Here is a 14,852-nt window from a genome sequence, read left to right as displayed (position 1 = left end):
TGCAATCTAGCGGTGCCTATTTTAGTCGGGTTTCCTCCTCACTGCCGCGCTGTGGGCACCACGCGGCTGTCGGCGCTGCTGCATAGGAGAGCTCGTTAGCAGCGCCGATCGCGCTTGCCCTCCTCACACATGGCGGGCTGCTGTGGCTACTAAGTCCCGCTGTCTTAATCAGCGCACGGACCCGGCGTCGAGACCCGCCCTAAACAAACACTTATGGCGCGTCCTGCAACAGCGGCGCCATTTGTAAGGGTTCTCCCCCTTATTGCTCCGCAGCAGTAATAGCCGGCAAGCACAGCGCTGAGTCATTTCACTGGAGCAGTGGACATCAGCTGAGGCTCTCCTCTCCTGCTTAGCAGGAGAGGTGTTCTTTTAAGAGTATGCAGCGCGGACCAGCGCCGGCAAGGGAGCGCGCTTCCCTCTTAAGGCGAGGGGACAGCTTACAATATAAACAACTCCCCCTTTTATTAAGAGGGTCCGTTGTGTAGCACAGCACTGACTCACTCCTGCTCGGGGAAGAAAAGGGTCCCGCCGCCGGCTGAGTCCGGGTCTCCTGCCCCTCCCCCCACAAGGGGGAGATGTGTATTGAAGCTCCGTTAACTGTAGGTCAGGTAAGTGACAGACGGCTGACTGCGCTATCACTTACGAAAAGCGCTGTAGCTCTCACTGTAGGTACAGCGCCAGTCGCACTGAGGTAGCCTGTATATATTTAACAGGGCAGCACAGACTGTATAATGGTTAGCATTGTCGCCTCACAGCACTGAGGTCATGGGTTTGTTTCCCACTATGGCCCTGTGTGGAGTTTGTATATTCTCCCTGTGCTTGTGTGTGTTTTATAACAGCGTAGCTGTTAGTCTGCTGAGGCGGTGCTTTAATGTATAAGCTCCGGCGCTAGCTACTTCGGGGCTCTTGTGTTTAAGCCGCTTCGGCGCCCTCCACAGCAGTATAGCTCATTGCCCTAACACCTGCTGCTCTGATGGATATGTCTAGCCTTTTGCTGCCCCTCCCTCAAACTTGCGCTTAGCAGGTGCACTATGACTCCGCTTTATGCGGTTCTGTTGAGGGGACAGCTTATGTTAGCCGGGACTCCTCCAGGCTAGCATGGACATTTTGCGCACACAGCGCGGTATAACTTTACCCTAGCGCAGTGTAAGAGTCATCTCTGTCACTTCTGCAGATCGCTCCCCGTGTCCCAGCGCCTACAATGTACGTGTTGTGTGTGTGTGTATGTAGATGTATATGTAATCCCATATAGGGATGTATGTATATATATATATATATATATATATGTGTGTGTGTGTGTATGTATATGTATAGATATATATATAGATATATATAGTGTATACCTTTTTTTTTTTTTTTTCTACTCTGCTAATCGGGTGGTCTATGGACAAGCCTTATTCCAGAGAGGTTAATTAGCACACTGTGCAAGGTTGACAATGTTCCAGTGCACGCTTTGGCAGCACATATACAAAAATATTGAAACGATATCTGTGGGTGAGGAGAACTCTCCATTGGGTTGGGTCTCAACCCAGCGTTGGCTGAGGGGGCAGGCCTTGGGTCAGGTCCTCCCGAATCATCCATTCTCAGGAACGAGAATCCCATATTGGGCTTACCATCCCTGTGGCCCAGCATTAGAGGCCGGGACGGCCACTTCTTTAGCTGTGTTAATAACAACAGCAGGCCTTTATCCCCTGTTTAGATTGGGGGATTGCGCTGTGGTTTTTCCCAAGGAACAGGTCTCCCTTTTAATATGTTGGGGAGGCTCTGTTAGAATACAGCTCACTTTTTGGGGACAGTAATCCCTTAAGTTTGTGGATTGTTACTCTTCTGCACACATATATAGCTCAACTGATTAAGGCGAGCACTCCAGTAACAGGTAACAGAAGGGTCCCAGGTTCGATACCAGTCTGGAACAGCACACTGATAAAATATCCTGCCCATTACACCGTAGCAGGCTGATGGCTACACGCAACACTTGAGCAGTCTCCCTGCGTTGAGGTAAGCCACATGTATTTATACTAAGCCCTGCTATAGAACATATACGTGTATTGCTCATGTTCTAATTTTAAATATTATCGCACCTACTAATCTATGTACTACTATGTAGGTATGCATATGTGGAGATATATATATCGCTTCTTATCCTTATAAGGCAGAGGTAGGATCTGTTATCAGTTTTATGTCTGGTACTTAGCTTATTTAAAAGAAGGATTCTGCAATTGAAGTCTGGACTCTCCTCATCCAGTAGTTGGTACAATAACTCCGCTTTACACCATCTCTCCCTAAGGATTTGTATGTGGGTGTGTGTACGTACCTATATTTCCACGGATGGGAAGCCGCCTGCGATTACCAAAGCTGTCAGCTTATCTATGTGTGTGTATATATATATATATATATATATATATATATATATATATATATATATATATATATATATATATTAAATGGTGGCTCTGTAGACTAGAGTCATGTTCTGCAGCTTACATAGTGATAGACATTGCTTATATTATGAACCCTATACATGACTGGGGCCTTCTTGTATATAAAGATATGTACTTCCATCCTTCTGGGGTTATAGTTCCTTCTTGTTAGTCCCTATCTATGGCGCCCCCCTTTAGGGTGATCTATGATTATTTTAACTTTGCACTTGGTAGCAAACTTATAAGACACTGAGAATGCAGGATATAGCAGGACATATATATAAATATAGCATGCTGATCTCCCGATGCCGGAGTCTGACAAGTTAACTTGCTATGTTGGCACTACTCTTTCTTTCAAAGAGATGGCCTTCTTATGCAACTATGTTTATCTATATGTACGGGTGTATATATACTGATATATTCCCATTACTTGTATGCATAATTTCTAATAATTGGCAAAACCTGGTTTTTAACCCTATTGGTTATCACTACAGATATGTCCCTTCCTTTCTTGGGATAATTAATGCACTCTGTCTATGTACAGGTACCCTTCTCAGTATAGATTCTGGTACTCCATATTATTGTCTTGTCACATATCTCAATAACATGAGTCTCTAAAGGGCCCCTAGGTACATTCTATCTGTACATAGAGAATCCAGGTTCTATTCTGTAATCAGGGATTCATTTGTTAAATTACATGAAGGCCTAGGGCCCCCGCCGATATAGGCAGGGTCAGGCCTGGATTTTATTAGATTGATGGGCGTAATACACACTTCTCCATTATAAGTGTTAATGTACTGATACTTAAACTAGTAGACCGTTTTGTGGTATAGGTATAATGTCTATATGGATACACATCCCTAATATAACAAGCTCAGGTATAGAGTCCTGTTGAACGACCTTCCTGCCTCCACTAACATTTTGCTAGTTTATACAGTGTTTTCTACTGCAACATCTCCAGACTGAAGTCCGTGCTGTAGAGCATTGGGTCTTAGCCCACTGAAGCTATTCCCTATACCTGACGGGGCAGGTTGCTGTGAGATGAAAGAGGTCAGTGACATTCTACATAGCGTCCAGAGGGCTTTTGGCCGCTCACAGGTAAGCGGGCTTACCCCACTAATGCTCAACCTGTCATTGCATAGCCGCTTTCTCCCTTATGCACCCTAGCTGCGGTCCTAGCAGCCATCTGCTTTTTTAATCAGTTGGCTCTACACTTTAGAGCTTCCCTGGTGCATAGTTTCAACATTGAGATTAGTGACACTCTTCTACTAGATCTGTTGGGATTATGGACTGAAGCGCTTTGAGGGTCTAGTGCACATCTTTACATTAAAGTGTGACAGTCAATATGTCCTACGCAGGGGGCCTGGTGGATTTCCTGTTCAGTCTCTGTGGATGTTTTCATCACATTGACGGGTACCTGACTGGTACCTTCAGGGTTGTCCTAGTGCTCTAGCCTTGTGGTATGGAATGCTTCCCTATATTGGTAGCTTCCTGCGTGGCTGTTGCATCCGTGCTCTATAACTACTAGGGTATCCTGGTTGTTCACCCTATGTTCAGGCCAGCGGTTGGTACTGCCTACGCACTTCCATCATGTTGGAAGTTGTCTGTTTTGAAGTTTGTGGCTGTGATTTGCTTTTCGACTGCAGGTGTTCAGTCGCTGTTTTCTACTGTTTTCAGAATGGGTTGTTCTGCTGTCTGACCCTCTGACAGGTATTGTAATCTCAATCCTCTCAAGCTGCCTCGGCCTCATTCCCAGTGTGATCTCCACTCGTTGGAGTCTTCTATGGTCTCTCCCTTCCGCTGGTTTACAACTTTGTAGTAGTTGGATTTCCAGAATGGTTTATGGTGACTGTTCGGCCTTGTCTTTTACCTCTCTGCATACTCTGTTAGGAGTCTGTGGACAGGATCAGCTCTGTTTCTGTAGATTGGTATCGTTCTACTTGTATCTTTATGACTATGTCCAACAGTGCTGGTATTCTGCTATCTGCGACTGTTGCAGCTTTCTGTTTCTGAATCTGGTACGGTTTTCTCGAGTTTTGTTCTCGGGTTACTGCCCTTCTCATATGGATTCGGGTTGGAGTTCTCTGCTCCCAACAGTCCGGCTTGGTCTGTTTTCAGCTGAGCTTACAGCGTTAGGATGCTTCTCACCTGAGGGTGTTTTCTCGCTAGCCGCTTATTCCATTCTATTTATGCTGTAAGTTGTGGTATTTCTGTGTCTGTTCCGCAGGGAGTTCTGATTGTCTCCTGGCACACGACATTTGATCCTCAGCTCTTGCCTTTCCGTTGAACCTCTGGTTCTTGGCGGTCCCTGTTCGGTTGGCCAAAGGGTTGGCATGTTCTCAGCGCTTCCCACCCAGGAGGTTGGCTTTGGGACGTCCCCACTGTCTTGAACTCCAGTGTCCCCTAGTGGATGAAGGAGAAAACAGGATTTTGGTACTTACCGATAAATCCCTTTCTCCGATTCCACAGGGGACACTGGACGCTCGCCCAGCGCTGCATACCTGCCAGTTGTTTCGTTCCTTCTATGGTTGTGTGACTGCATGATTCCCTGCAGTGGTTTCCTCTGTTCTCCTTCAGTCGGTCTTGTTCCGTTCTGTGGTCTTCTCCTTCTCCTCGTTTTCCTGTTGTCCTCCGTCTCTTCTCGGGCTCAGTTCTTAAACTGGGGCTGATGGGGCATAGAGGGGGAGGAGCCAGTCACACTTCTAAATTATTTAAGGTGCCAGGCTCTACTCTACCACCGTCTATACCCCACTGTCTTGAACTCCAGTGTCCCCTGTGGAATCGGAGAAAGGGATTTATCGGTAAGTACCAAAATCCTGTTTTTATTTTTTTTTAAATATATTGCATATGCAACTAAAACAGATGAGAGGGAAAGCTAATAGAGTGCGGCGTTACTTAGTTATTTTTAGTAAACAAAGGATGCAATATAAGCAGCAGTGAAATCCATAACAGATAGTAGAAGATCAGCACTTACCCCCAAACCCACAAAATCCAGTCTCCTTGTAGTCTTTGCAAATATCTGGTTGGTAGTCCCACCGCACTGTCGCTCTAAGATGCTCTGGAGCCCTGATTGGACCTTTCCTGCGTTGGGAATTAGGTTTGTAAAAGTCAATATTGAAAAGTTTTCACATTTACAGGGGGAAATATTTTGCAGAATTCATGAACGCGGTGTTCGGTGTGAATTTAAATTGGATTTTCAGCCACAAAATGTATGGCTTTTGTTCCAAACAATGACCAACTTCTCTTGAAAGGAGAACTCAACCAAAACAGTAGACTCTTTAAAAATGTTCATATCTAAGTATTAATTTTATTTCCACGACTGCAGTAGCTTTAGTTATATGTAATCAAGCATTGTTGGCAGGATAGAGAGCAATGAACAAGGAGGAAGAAAGGAACGTAGTCTTCTCCACTGACCTTTTCCCCCTCACCAAAGTGGTCATTATCAGGATTTTCTCTGCAACTTCTGTACTACATTAGATTTCCCTCTCTAAAACCATCACCTCGGTTTCTCTCCTCCTCTCCAAAAACTACTCTAAAGCTGGGTACACACTGAGACTATGTTGTTACGATTTGGCTGATCGTAACGACATATTGTGCAGTGTGTATGCTCGCTCCCGTGGTCACATGCAATGTCGTCAGGATTCATGTGCTGCACATCAAACCTGACTATATCACTTGCTGTTCCACGCATGTTAATCAAGGACGGAACAAGGGATTGTTCAATCGTTCATTACATCGCTCTAATGTGTACCCGCAGTACAATAGGTCGGCCCGTCGGGAAATATCGTCCAGGTATACAACGTCCAGTGTGTACCCACATTAAGCGTAACATTTTCCTCCTAATTGGACTCTTTACTCCTTCATCATTGCCCTCTTCTTCCCTGACCAAACGGTTGCCATCTATAACTATACCCTCATCTCTGCACTTGACTCTAGGAGGAAGAGGTGCATGAGAAAGGAGAACACACCTCACACAGAGTCTAGTCCTAACATGGCAGCAGCCGTGAGGATAGCCCCATGAGGTCCGCAAAGCCCCTGGAAGGGGGGGGGCTACATGCCTTACGGTCCCTGCACCATTATATGGTCTGTAACCCTAATAGATACACACCCCATAGCTTTTCTTTTTAAAATAATCAGTGACCTCACCGAGCACTATGCCGGGCAATGTTTCACTTACATGCTGCTGCTCCTCCAGTCCAGAGTCTCTACTGGTCGCTGCAATGGTCTTTGTAAGAAAACATAAAACCCATGCCACTGGGAAGCGCACAAAAAAATCCCACACTGCCAGGGCACTTAACTAAAACTGAAGCTTATGCAGCTGTGGAGTAGAAAGGGAAAAGACCTACAGATCTGTGTAAGACTGAGGGCCTGATTCAGACCCGCTCGCGAGCTATATGCGCTCGCAAGCGGGTCGATGGTGGACCAGTGCGCATGCGCACAACCTAGCCGGCTCCGTCGTGCGCATGCGCGAGACCCGGATAGCGACGGGCAATCTGTCACTCCGGGTCTCGTACCAAAGGGGGCGTGCTGTCGATGTTGAGTGACAGCACGCCCCCTTTGGTGGGTGGGCCTGGGGAGTGGCTGCCCAAACGGAGGTGTTCCCATGTGAACGCCTCCGTTTGGGGGCGTCCCCACTGACATCACGAGTGATGTCAATGGGAGAGATTTCGGCTCTATGAGAGCCGAAATCTCTCTGGGGCTTGCGGCAACGAGACCCTACCACAAGGGTCTTGTCGCAAGCCCGATGGATGCGATGGTCGCGACCATCTTCCTGGCCGCTCGCTATAGTTGTGGGTGGTCACCCACAGCTATGTGAGCGGCCAGGAGGCCGATCTAAAAAACCAGAAGGCCGGCCCTGATTCAGAGCGCGCGCTCTGTCAGAGCGTCTGGCTCTGAATCAGGGCCTGAGTGCCCACACTCCTGGATCCACTGTATGCCCCATTTCTCCAGTGTCTCCCAAATGAATGATTGAAAAATAGTATTTTTTGATCATAGCAGACTCATGAACTCAGTAATGGACACAAAATCAGAAACCGAATGAGGCAACAGATCTGCCATACATGAAGCACAGAGTCCTGGAAAATATATTTTGCAAGAGCCAGGGTAAGAAAACCATACAGCAAAAGGTAAAATCTGAGTTTGAAAGGGCAGGTACCACGATCTCCTGGTTGATATGGAAGAGTGATGGTACCTTGGGAGATAGTGCAGACGTGTGTGGAGAACAGCCAGGTCAGTATGGAACACAAGGAAAGGTGCATGGTGAGACAATGCACCCAAGTTCGAGACTGCAGGCTGAAGCAATAGCCAGAGGAACACTATTTTCCACGTCAGCCAAAGCAGACCAATGGAATCCAATGGTTCAACGGGGGATTTTTGTAGAGCCCTCATACCCAAGGTCAGGTCCCACAGAGTTACCGGAGTGAGAAAGGGGGGTTGACCATGGAGGACTCCTTGCAGGAAAGTTTGAACAAGCTATCCTGCATTGAAATAAGACTGAGGGTCGCCACTTGTACCCTCAGAGAAGCAAGGCGAAGGTCCAGACCAAAACCAGTCTGTAAGAAAGGCAAAAGTCTGGAAAGACGAAAATACTAGAGGATAACTGGATAACCGAATCTGAGAAACATTTTGCTTTTAAGATCAAGGTTACTGCATGGTCACCACAAAGCCAGCCGGGCCGGATGAAGGATCAGGCCCTGGGAGAGATGATCCGGCAGGATAGGGAGGCATCACAGGGTCGCAATGGTCAGGACTCCGCGACTCTTGGTACTGACTTGATGATTTCTGTAGGCAACCACTGTTGCGTTGTCTGATTATACCTTTACTGCTCTCTGTTGAAGGAAGTGCCTCGCTTGACAGTGCGCGATGGACCGCTTGAAGCTCCAGAATATCGATAGGTAGGTCATTTTTGATTCCGCTACAATGTCTACAATTTTATCCAGTTCGGGGCCAAAGAGAACTTCACCGGAGAAGGGGAGAGCCTCCAGAGCCTTCTTGGACTCGCTGTCCACTCTCCAGAAGTGAAGCCATAGCGCCCATCTAGCTGCCACAGAGGAAGCCAACACCTTACAGGATAGGATTCCTGAATCAATAGTAGTCTTGCCCAAGTAAGATCCTGCCTCTCTGATGGTATCCACTAAGGAAAGGACATCCGATCGATGACCTCCCGAGCGGAGTTCCTCCTCCAGGTAAATCTGTCCAGTGAACAAGGGTTTTGGCAACCCATGCCGAAGTGAAAAAAAAAAAAAAAGGGGGTGGGGGTGGAGGGTTAGAGGATTTCTCACCATAAAAATCAATTCTTCCGAGTTCACGGAGCAGTGCTGCTCAGCCACGCAGTGCTACAGCTTTGTAGGCCGTACATTAAAATCAGCCTCAGTTCCCGGGTGCAGCGCCGGCATTGCCAGTAATGAAGGGGGACCCCATAAGGGAGTAGGTAGGGAACCAGAGCACACGCAGATGTCTGGTAACTCTCTGCCGAGGCAGGCGAGACAGATGCCGGCGCTGTCATAGGGCCTGATTCCATAAAGGGGTTCAGGCAACTTAAATAGTAAAAATAAAAATAGACTATAAATAAAAATCTAAGCTCCAAATACTTTGTGACTTTCCTGCAGGCAATAAATAAAAAACTGAGCTGCTGCAGCAGGTGTGTGTGTGAGTGGGGGGAGGGGGCTATGTGGGGGATGGGGCTCCAATATTTTTAACAATTTAGTGTCTACTCCAGCTAAACTCACAGTCGGCAGTGTCCCCAGATAGGATGAAAGAGGAACACATTCCTCCCTCCCAATTACAAACAGGAAATAAATTCTCATTCAATCAAGTTGGAGGGAGAGGAGCTGAATAATTGGGGACAAAAGAAGAGGCATCTGTACCTCACCATGCCAGAAGATGCGTTCCCTAGTGATGTGTCTTTAGGTTTAACAAATTTCTTGTAATTGTGCATTCCACGATAGATTTTATCATCCTCCTTTCCCTTAATCTCCTAAAGGCAGAAAATAGCAATAAAAAAAAGAGAATTAAATGGTAAATGCACAACTGATGTTATTACAAACTTTTAAACAAAATAATACACATAGAAATCTCTTGGTTTGTGTGATAAAATGGATCAAGTAAACTGGTCTGATGATATAACAAATTTCAAAAATGCCCTATACCAGAGGTTCCCAAACTCCGCCATTACGGTGCAGGTTTTAAGGATATCCAGACTTGAGCACAGATGACTATTAGCACCTCAGTCAATCTGAATTAACCAACTGGGCTCAAGCATGGATAGCCTTAAAACCTGGACTGTAATGGCGGAGTTTGGAAACCTCTGCCCTTTGCCATTCTTAGGGGAAGCTGTAAATGGTGAGGCATGCTGGGACTTGTAATTTCACTGTAGTTGAGGAACCACAAGTTGCTTACTTCAGCTTAAAACAGATATTGTAATGGCATACAATAGATCTTAATGAAATCTATTGCTTGCCATTATATTTGTAAAAAGTCCAGTGCAAAAGTATTAGGCAGTATTAGTATTAGGCAGGTGTGGAAGAAATGCTGCAAAGTAAGAATGCTTTCAAAAATAGAAGTGTTAATAGTTTATTTTTATCCATGAACAAAATGCAAAGTGAATGAACAGGAGAGAAATCTAAATCAAATCAATATTTGGTGTGACTACCCATTGCCTTCAAAGCAGCATTTGTAGGTCCACTTCCAGGGATTTTGTAGGATTAGTCAGGTGTATGATTAACCAATCATACAAAACAGGTGACAATAATCATTTTCATATGTAGGTTGAAACAGTCATTAACTGAAATAGAAACAGCTGTGTAGGAGGCTTAAAACTGGGTGAGGAACAGCCAAATTCTGCTACAAAGGTGAGGTTGTAAAAGACCGTTTCATGTCACAGGTCGTACACCATGGCAAGACTGGGCACAGCAACTAGACACAAGGTAGTTACACTGCATCAGCAAGGTCTCTCCCAGGCAAAGATTTCAAAGCAGTCCGGGGTTTCAAGATGTGCTGTTCAAGCGCTTTTGAAGAAGCAGAAAGAAACAGACAACGTTGAGGACCATAGACACAGTGGTCAGCCGAAGTGTCTGCAGGCAACAGTGAAGCATGGTGAAGGTACCTTGCAAGTTTGAGGCTGCATTTCAGCAAATGGAGTTGGGCATTTGGTCAGGATTAATGGTGTCCTCAATGCTTAGTACATGCAGGTACTTTTCCATCTTGCAATACCATCAGGGAGGCATCTCATTGGCTCCAAATTTATTCTGCAGCAGGACAACGACCCCAAACATACTACAGCCAATTTCATTAAGAACTATCTTCAGCATAAAGAAGAACAAGGAGTCCTGGAAGTGATGATATGGGAGCCCTGATCTCAACATCAAGTCTGTCTGGGATTAAATGAAGAGACAGAAGGATTTGAGCAATCCTACATCCACTGAAGATCTGTGGTTAGTTCTCCAAGAGGTTTGGAACAACCACCTTGCAGAGTTCCTTCAAAAACTGTGTGCAAGTGTACCTAGAAGAATTGATGCTGTTTTGACGGCAAAGGGTGGTCACACCAAATATTTATTTGATTTAGATTTCTCTCTTCTGTTCATTCACTTTGCATTGTGTTAATTGATAAAAAAAATAAACTATTAAACACTTCTATTTTGTTTAAAGCATTCTTACTTTGCAGCATTTTTCCACACCTGCCTAAAACATTTGCACAGTACTGTATATACAGACCTCCCAGTAAAACCTTGCACAATGCTGTCACAGTAAGCACTGTATTTCAGCTTACCTCTTGTACTTTTTGGCTTCTTTCAAATATTGCCTGAGCGTCCTTGTCCTTCTCTGTATCAAGCTCATATGTTGCTGTGGCTCCCATGTCGTCTGGGCCTACAGCTTTCTGGAAAAGTCAAGAGAGTACAAAGTAGCTAGATCGAGCTCACAAATACTACACACTCAGTTAAGGAAAACACTTATCCTATATTTCTATTTATCCTCTGATCATCAAATATAACTATGAAAAGAAGACATAGCATATGCTTCTTCTAGGAGTTTTCCTATTATCTATGAAGATGTTATAAACTCTGCACAACCATAATTCCCTTATCTTTTCCCAGAACTCTCCAGTTAATCTAAGCCATGTGTGACAAGACTATAGCTTGGGGGCGTGCCTAGGTGAAAAAACTGCTTAGGTCATCATCTGCATTACATATGTTAGAAATGATGACAGCTCAGTAATTGAGGCAGCAGGTAAAACAAACTTCCTTGTAGCTTGTTCAGAGGGATAACATAAAAGTTTCTCAAATAAATGATTACACTTGTAGTAGGCACAAATAAGCAAAGGACACTAGAGGTGAAAATGCCTTCAAACAAGCCATGGAAAAGCAAAGTGTGGAATAGAATGAATGCATTTACTTTTCAGAGAATATGGACAAGTAAGTTTACTAAAGGTAGGTATTAGGCGAGTGCAACTCCTGAGAAGTATCTCACCGCAGATCGTGTGGATTTATAAGACACTGTTATGGACTTTGATGTAGTCTCCTCTTCATCACTGCTACTTGCTTTGTAGTCAGCTGCCTCTTTGACACTTTGTTTTGTCTGAAAAAGCAAAGTTAAATAAATACAGCAGAAGAGAAAATCTTAGGGAGGCAGGATAAGAATTTTTTGTTTTTATTTTAAGTCCTTACATAGAGAGCAGTCTCAAGCATACAATACGAGACATTTAGGGGATTTTGCATGCGAGCAGCTGTACAGTCAAAATTAATTTACAGGTGGATATAATAATAAAAGACTCAATGTGCAGCCACAGTCAACATGTATAACAAGATAGCTTACAGAGAGTCAACACATACACCTGACAGTTCAGTTAGAAGGACAGAGAAAAACAAGATGCATTATAATGAAAGACACACACAGGGTCTGTCCTACCTGTACAAGTGGATGCAATGTTAAATGCTCTGTCATATTTACAAATATATATTGGAAACTTTCAACAATAAGAATACATTTGACAATTTATACATACTGGCTTGGGAGACAAGTATAACAAATTATCTCTAGTGTTGCTTCATCACACTTCTATCAGAACATCATGTTCAGCAAAACAGGAAGTCAGATGTGCACAACAAAAAATCTTTATCCACATAATGCAGCCTTATCTAGGGATGGACAACCGAAGTAATGTCAGAATATACATTTATACAGCACTACGTGAATCAGTATCAGCTGCCCATCATTGAAAAAAAAAAAAAAAAAACCAGATTATTTTTATATCGATATGCCATGCATCTGCACTTGGTGACAAGATCTGTCCCATAGCGGCTTCTCGCCTCACTGTAATAAAGAAGATTACATGTCTGGAAATCACAAGTCCCTCCAGGTTTACCCCCTCATCACCTCTCATACTGCAACTTTCACCTGCCTATTTGAACTCCTAATTCACTCCCCTGTTCCCTTCCATCTTCCTTAATGTCCCTTTCCTATATTGCTTTATATATACATTTTTCCTTTGTAATACCATTTATCCATCCCTTTGTTCTCATCTGAATACCGGCCAATCTGGGGCCTCCAGGGAAGCATGTGGGGCTGCAGGAAGGGTGCTGGGTCTCAAGCTTTGGCCTTGATGGTATTAGTTTGTATTAAGAGGTGGAAGAGGCAACAACAACAACAGGAGCAGTATTAGCATCCTTATTAGCAAACTAATATACAGCCTCCAACGAACAGAGAGCTGGGAAATAATATTGGCGACTACGGGCCTGATTCACCAGGGATCGCAATTGCAAGGCTGTACTTACTACATAAGTAGATTAGTGAAAAGTAATGTTTACAATGCCTACCATCTGAACCATGGGCTTTATGATCTCCCTCTTTTTCCTCCTGATGACAGATGCCCCTTCATCATCATCTTCGCTGCTCTCTGCAGAGACAACAGTATAATACTCAGGACAGGATCACCATGAAGATGCACATCTATCAGCCGCTGGATATGAATTGCAGCATGAGACCAGCATTACTTTCACATGTTCTGCAAATGAACATATCTGTGCACATTTACTCAAATCTGCTATTTCTACAGGGAGAAGCCATCCCCCATAAAAAAAACTACCATTCGACCTGCTTAGGTCTTGTCACTGTAGTAAAGTGTGTACAATTGGCTTTTGTGCGCTCTGTGGTACATACAGTACATAGACAACATTCACAAATCATGTATAGAGATTTTACTCTGAGGATTTCACGTTTACTGCCACTCATGTACAGTACTTGTATAGGTACAAACTGAAATTAAAAAAAAAAAAGTGCAGCCAAACCATTTGCTGTCTAGCAGAGTTCGTAATGTATAGTGCACAGGTTCTCAAACTCGGTCCTCTGGACCCCACACAGTGCATGTTTTCCAGGTCTCTTCACAGAATCAAAAGTTAAATAATTATAACCACCTGTGGATCTTTTAAAATGATCAGTGAGTAATGAATACACCTGTGCATCTGCTGGGTGACCTGGAAAACGTGCCCTGTGTGGGGTCCTGAGGGCCGAGTTTGAGAATCTCTGGTATAGTGCATATCACATGTAAATGCCTCCAGAGCCAAAGTGGCATGTTTCAGCACACCATTTATACGTTAGTAACTGTGTTCCATATGTGTTTAAAATATGCTACACAACCAGAATGTTTTAAAGTGGGTAAGTGCATAGTTAGGCTTACCAGGATGTAGTTATGAGGCCGGCGCCTATGTTAATCCCGACGCGTGAACGCCGCACCAATCGTCCTCTCTGCCGGGTAAGTATACACTTAGCCCAGGGATGGGGAGGTTAGGTTTAGGGACCCCCGGGGGAACTTAGGGTTAGGCACCCCCCAAGGAAGATTAGGGTTCGGCACCCCTAAGGGAGGGTTAGGGTACTTACCTCGAGGTGTCGGAAATTTCGACCCGCCGGGCTGCCGCTATTTGATCCAGCGGCTAAACAGCCGCCGGCATTACATACCGATTGCAGGCTTCCCATACTATAACTTTAAACTTGGACACTCATGAATTACACAGGTTCTGTGGCTGTCTGACTTCAAGGCTGCATTTCACCTGGTTTTAGGGGCCTATGTATCAAAGCTTGATGAGAGAAAATTGTGAGATATAAAATCTCCAACCAATCAGCTTCTAACTTACATTTTATAGGCTGTGTTTGAAAAATGATAGTTAGGAGCTGATTGGTTAATACTTTTTCTCTCATCAAGCTTTGGTACATTGGCCCCTTAAGCAACCACAGAATCTGTGTAATTCATTAGTGTCCCAGTCTAAAGGGATAGTATGGTAAGCCCATTCACAGTGAATGTTTGAAATGGCCAAAGAGTCATTATAAACATTGGTCAGAAAATGAAGTACCTGTACCTGTGGTGGCTATTGTTTGCTTTCTCCAGATTTATACATGACCCATACATGAATACTGCTTAGCAGAAAATGCAGGTACTTGCAT

General features: G+C 44.5%; 1 protein-coding gene across 1 annotated transcript in view; it reads right to left on the bottom strand.

The window, feature by feature from the left end:
- RNF113A (ring finger protein 113A) overlaps positions 1-14,852 on the bottom strand; it is a 30,229-nt gene that overhangs the window by 7,885 nt on the left and 7,492 nt on the right. The window contains exons 2-6 of the mRNA XM_088442147.1: positions 13,232-13,311; positions 11,886-11,993; positions 11,188-11,295; positions 9,287-9,396; positions 5,395-5,501 (exon numbers count right to left, since the gene is read on the bottom strand). Of these exons, the coding sequence (XP_088298273.1) occupies positions 5,395-5,501; positions 9,287-9,396; positions 11,188-11,295; positions 11,886-11,993; positions 13,232-13,311 (513 nt within the window). The remainder of the gene's footprint in view (positions 1-5,394; positions 5,502-9,286; positions 9,397-11,187; positions 11,296-11,885; positions 11,994-13,231; positions 13,312-14,852) is intronic.

Source organism: Taudactylus pleione, unplaced genomic scaffold (assembly GCF_031769625.1).
Source record: "Taudactylus pleione unplaced genomic scaffold, aTauple2 ptg000018l, whole genome shotgun sequence".
Taxonomy (NCBI): domain Eukaryota; kingdom Metazoa; phylum Chordata; class Amphibia; order Anura; family Myobatrachidae; genus Taudactylus; species Taudactylus pleione.
This window is presented reverse-complemented; position numbering and strand designations above follow the sequence as displayed.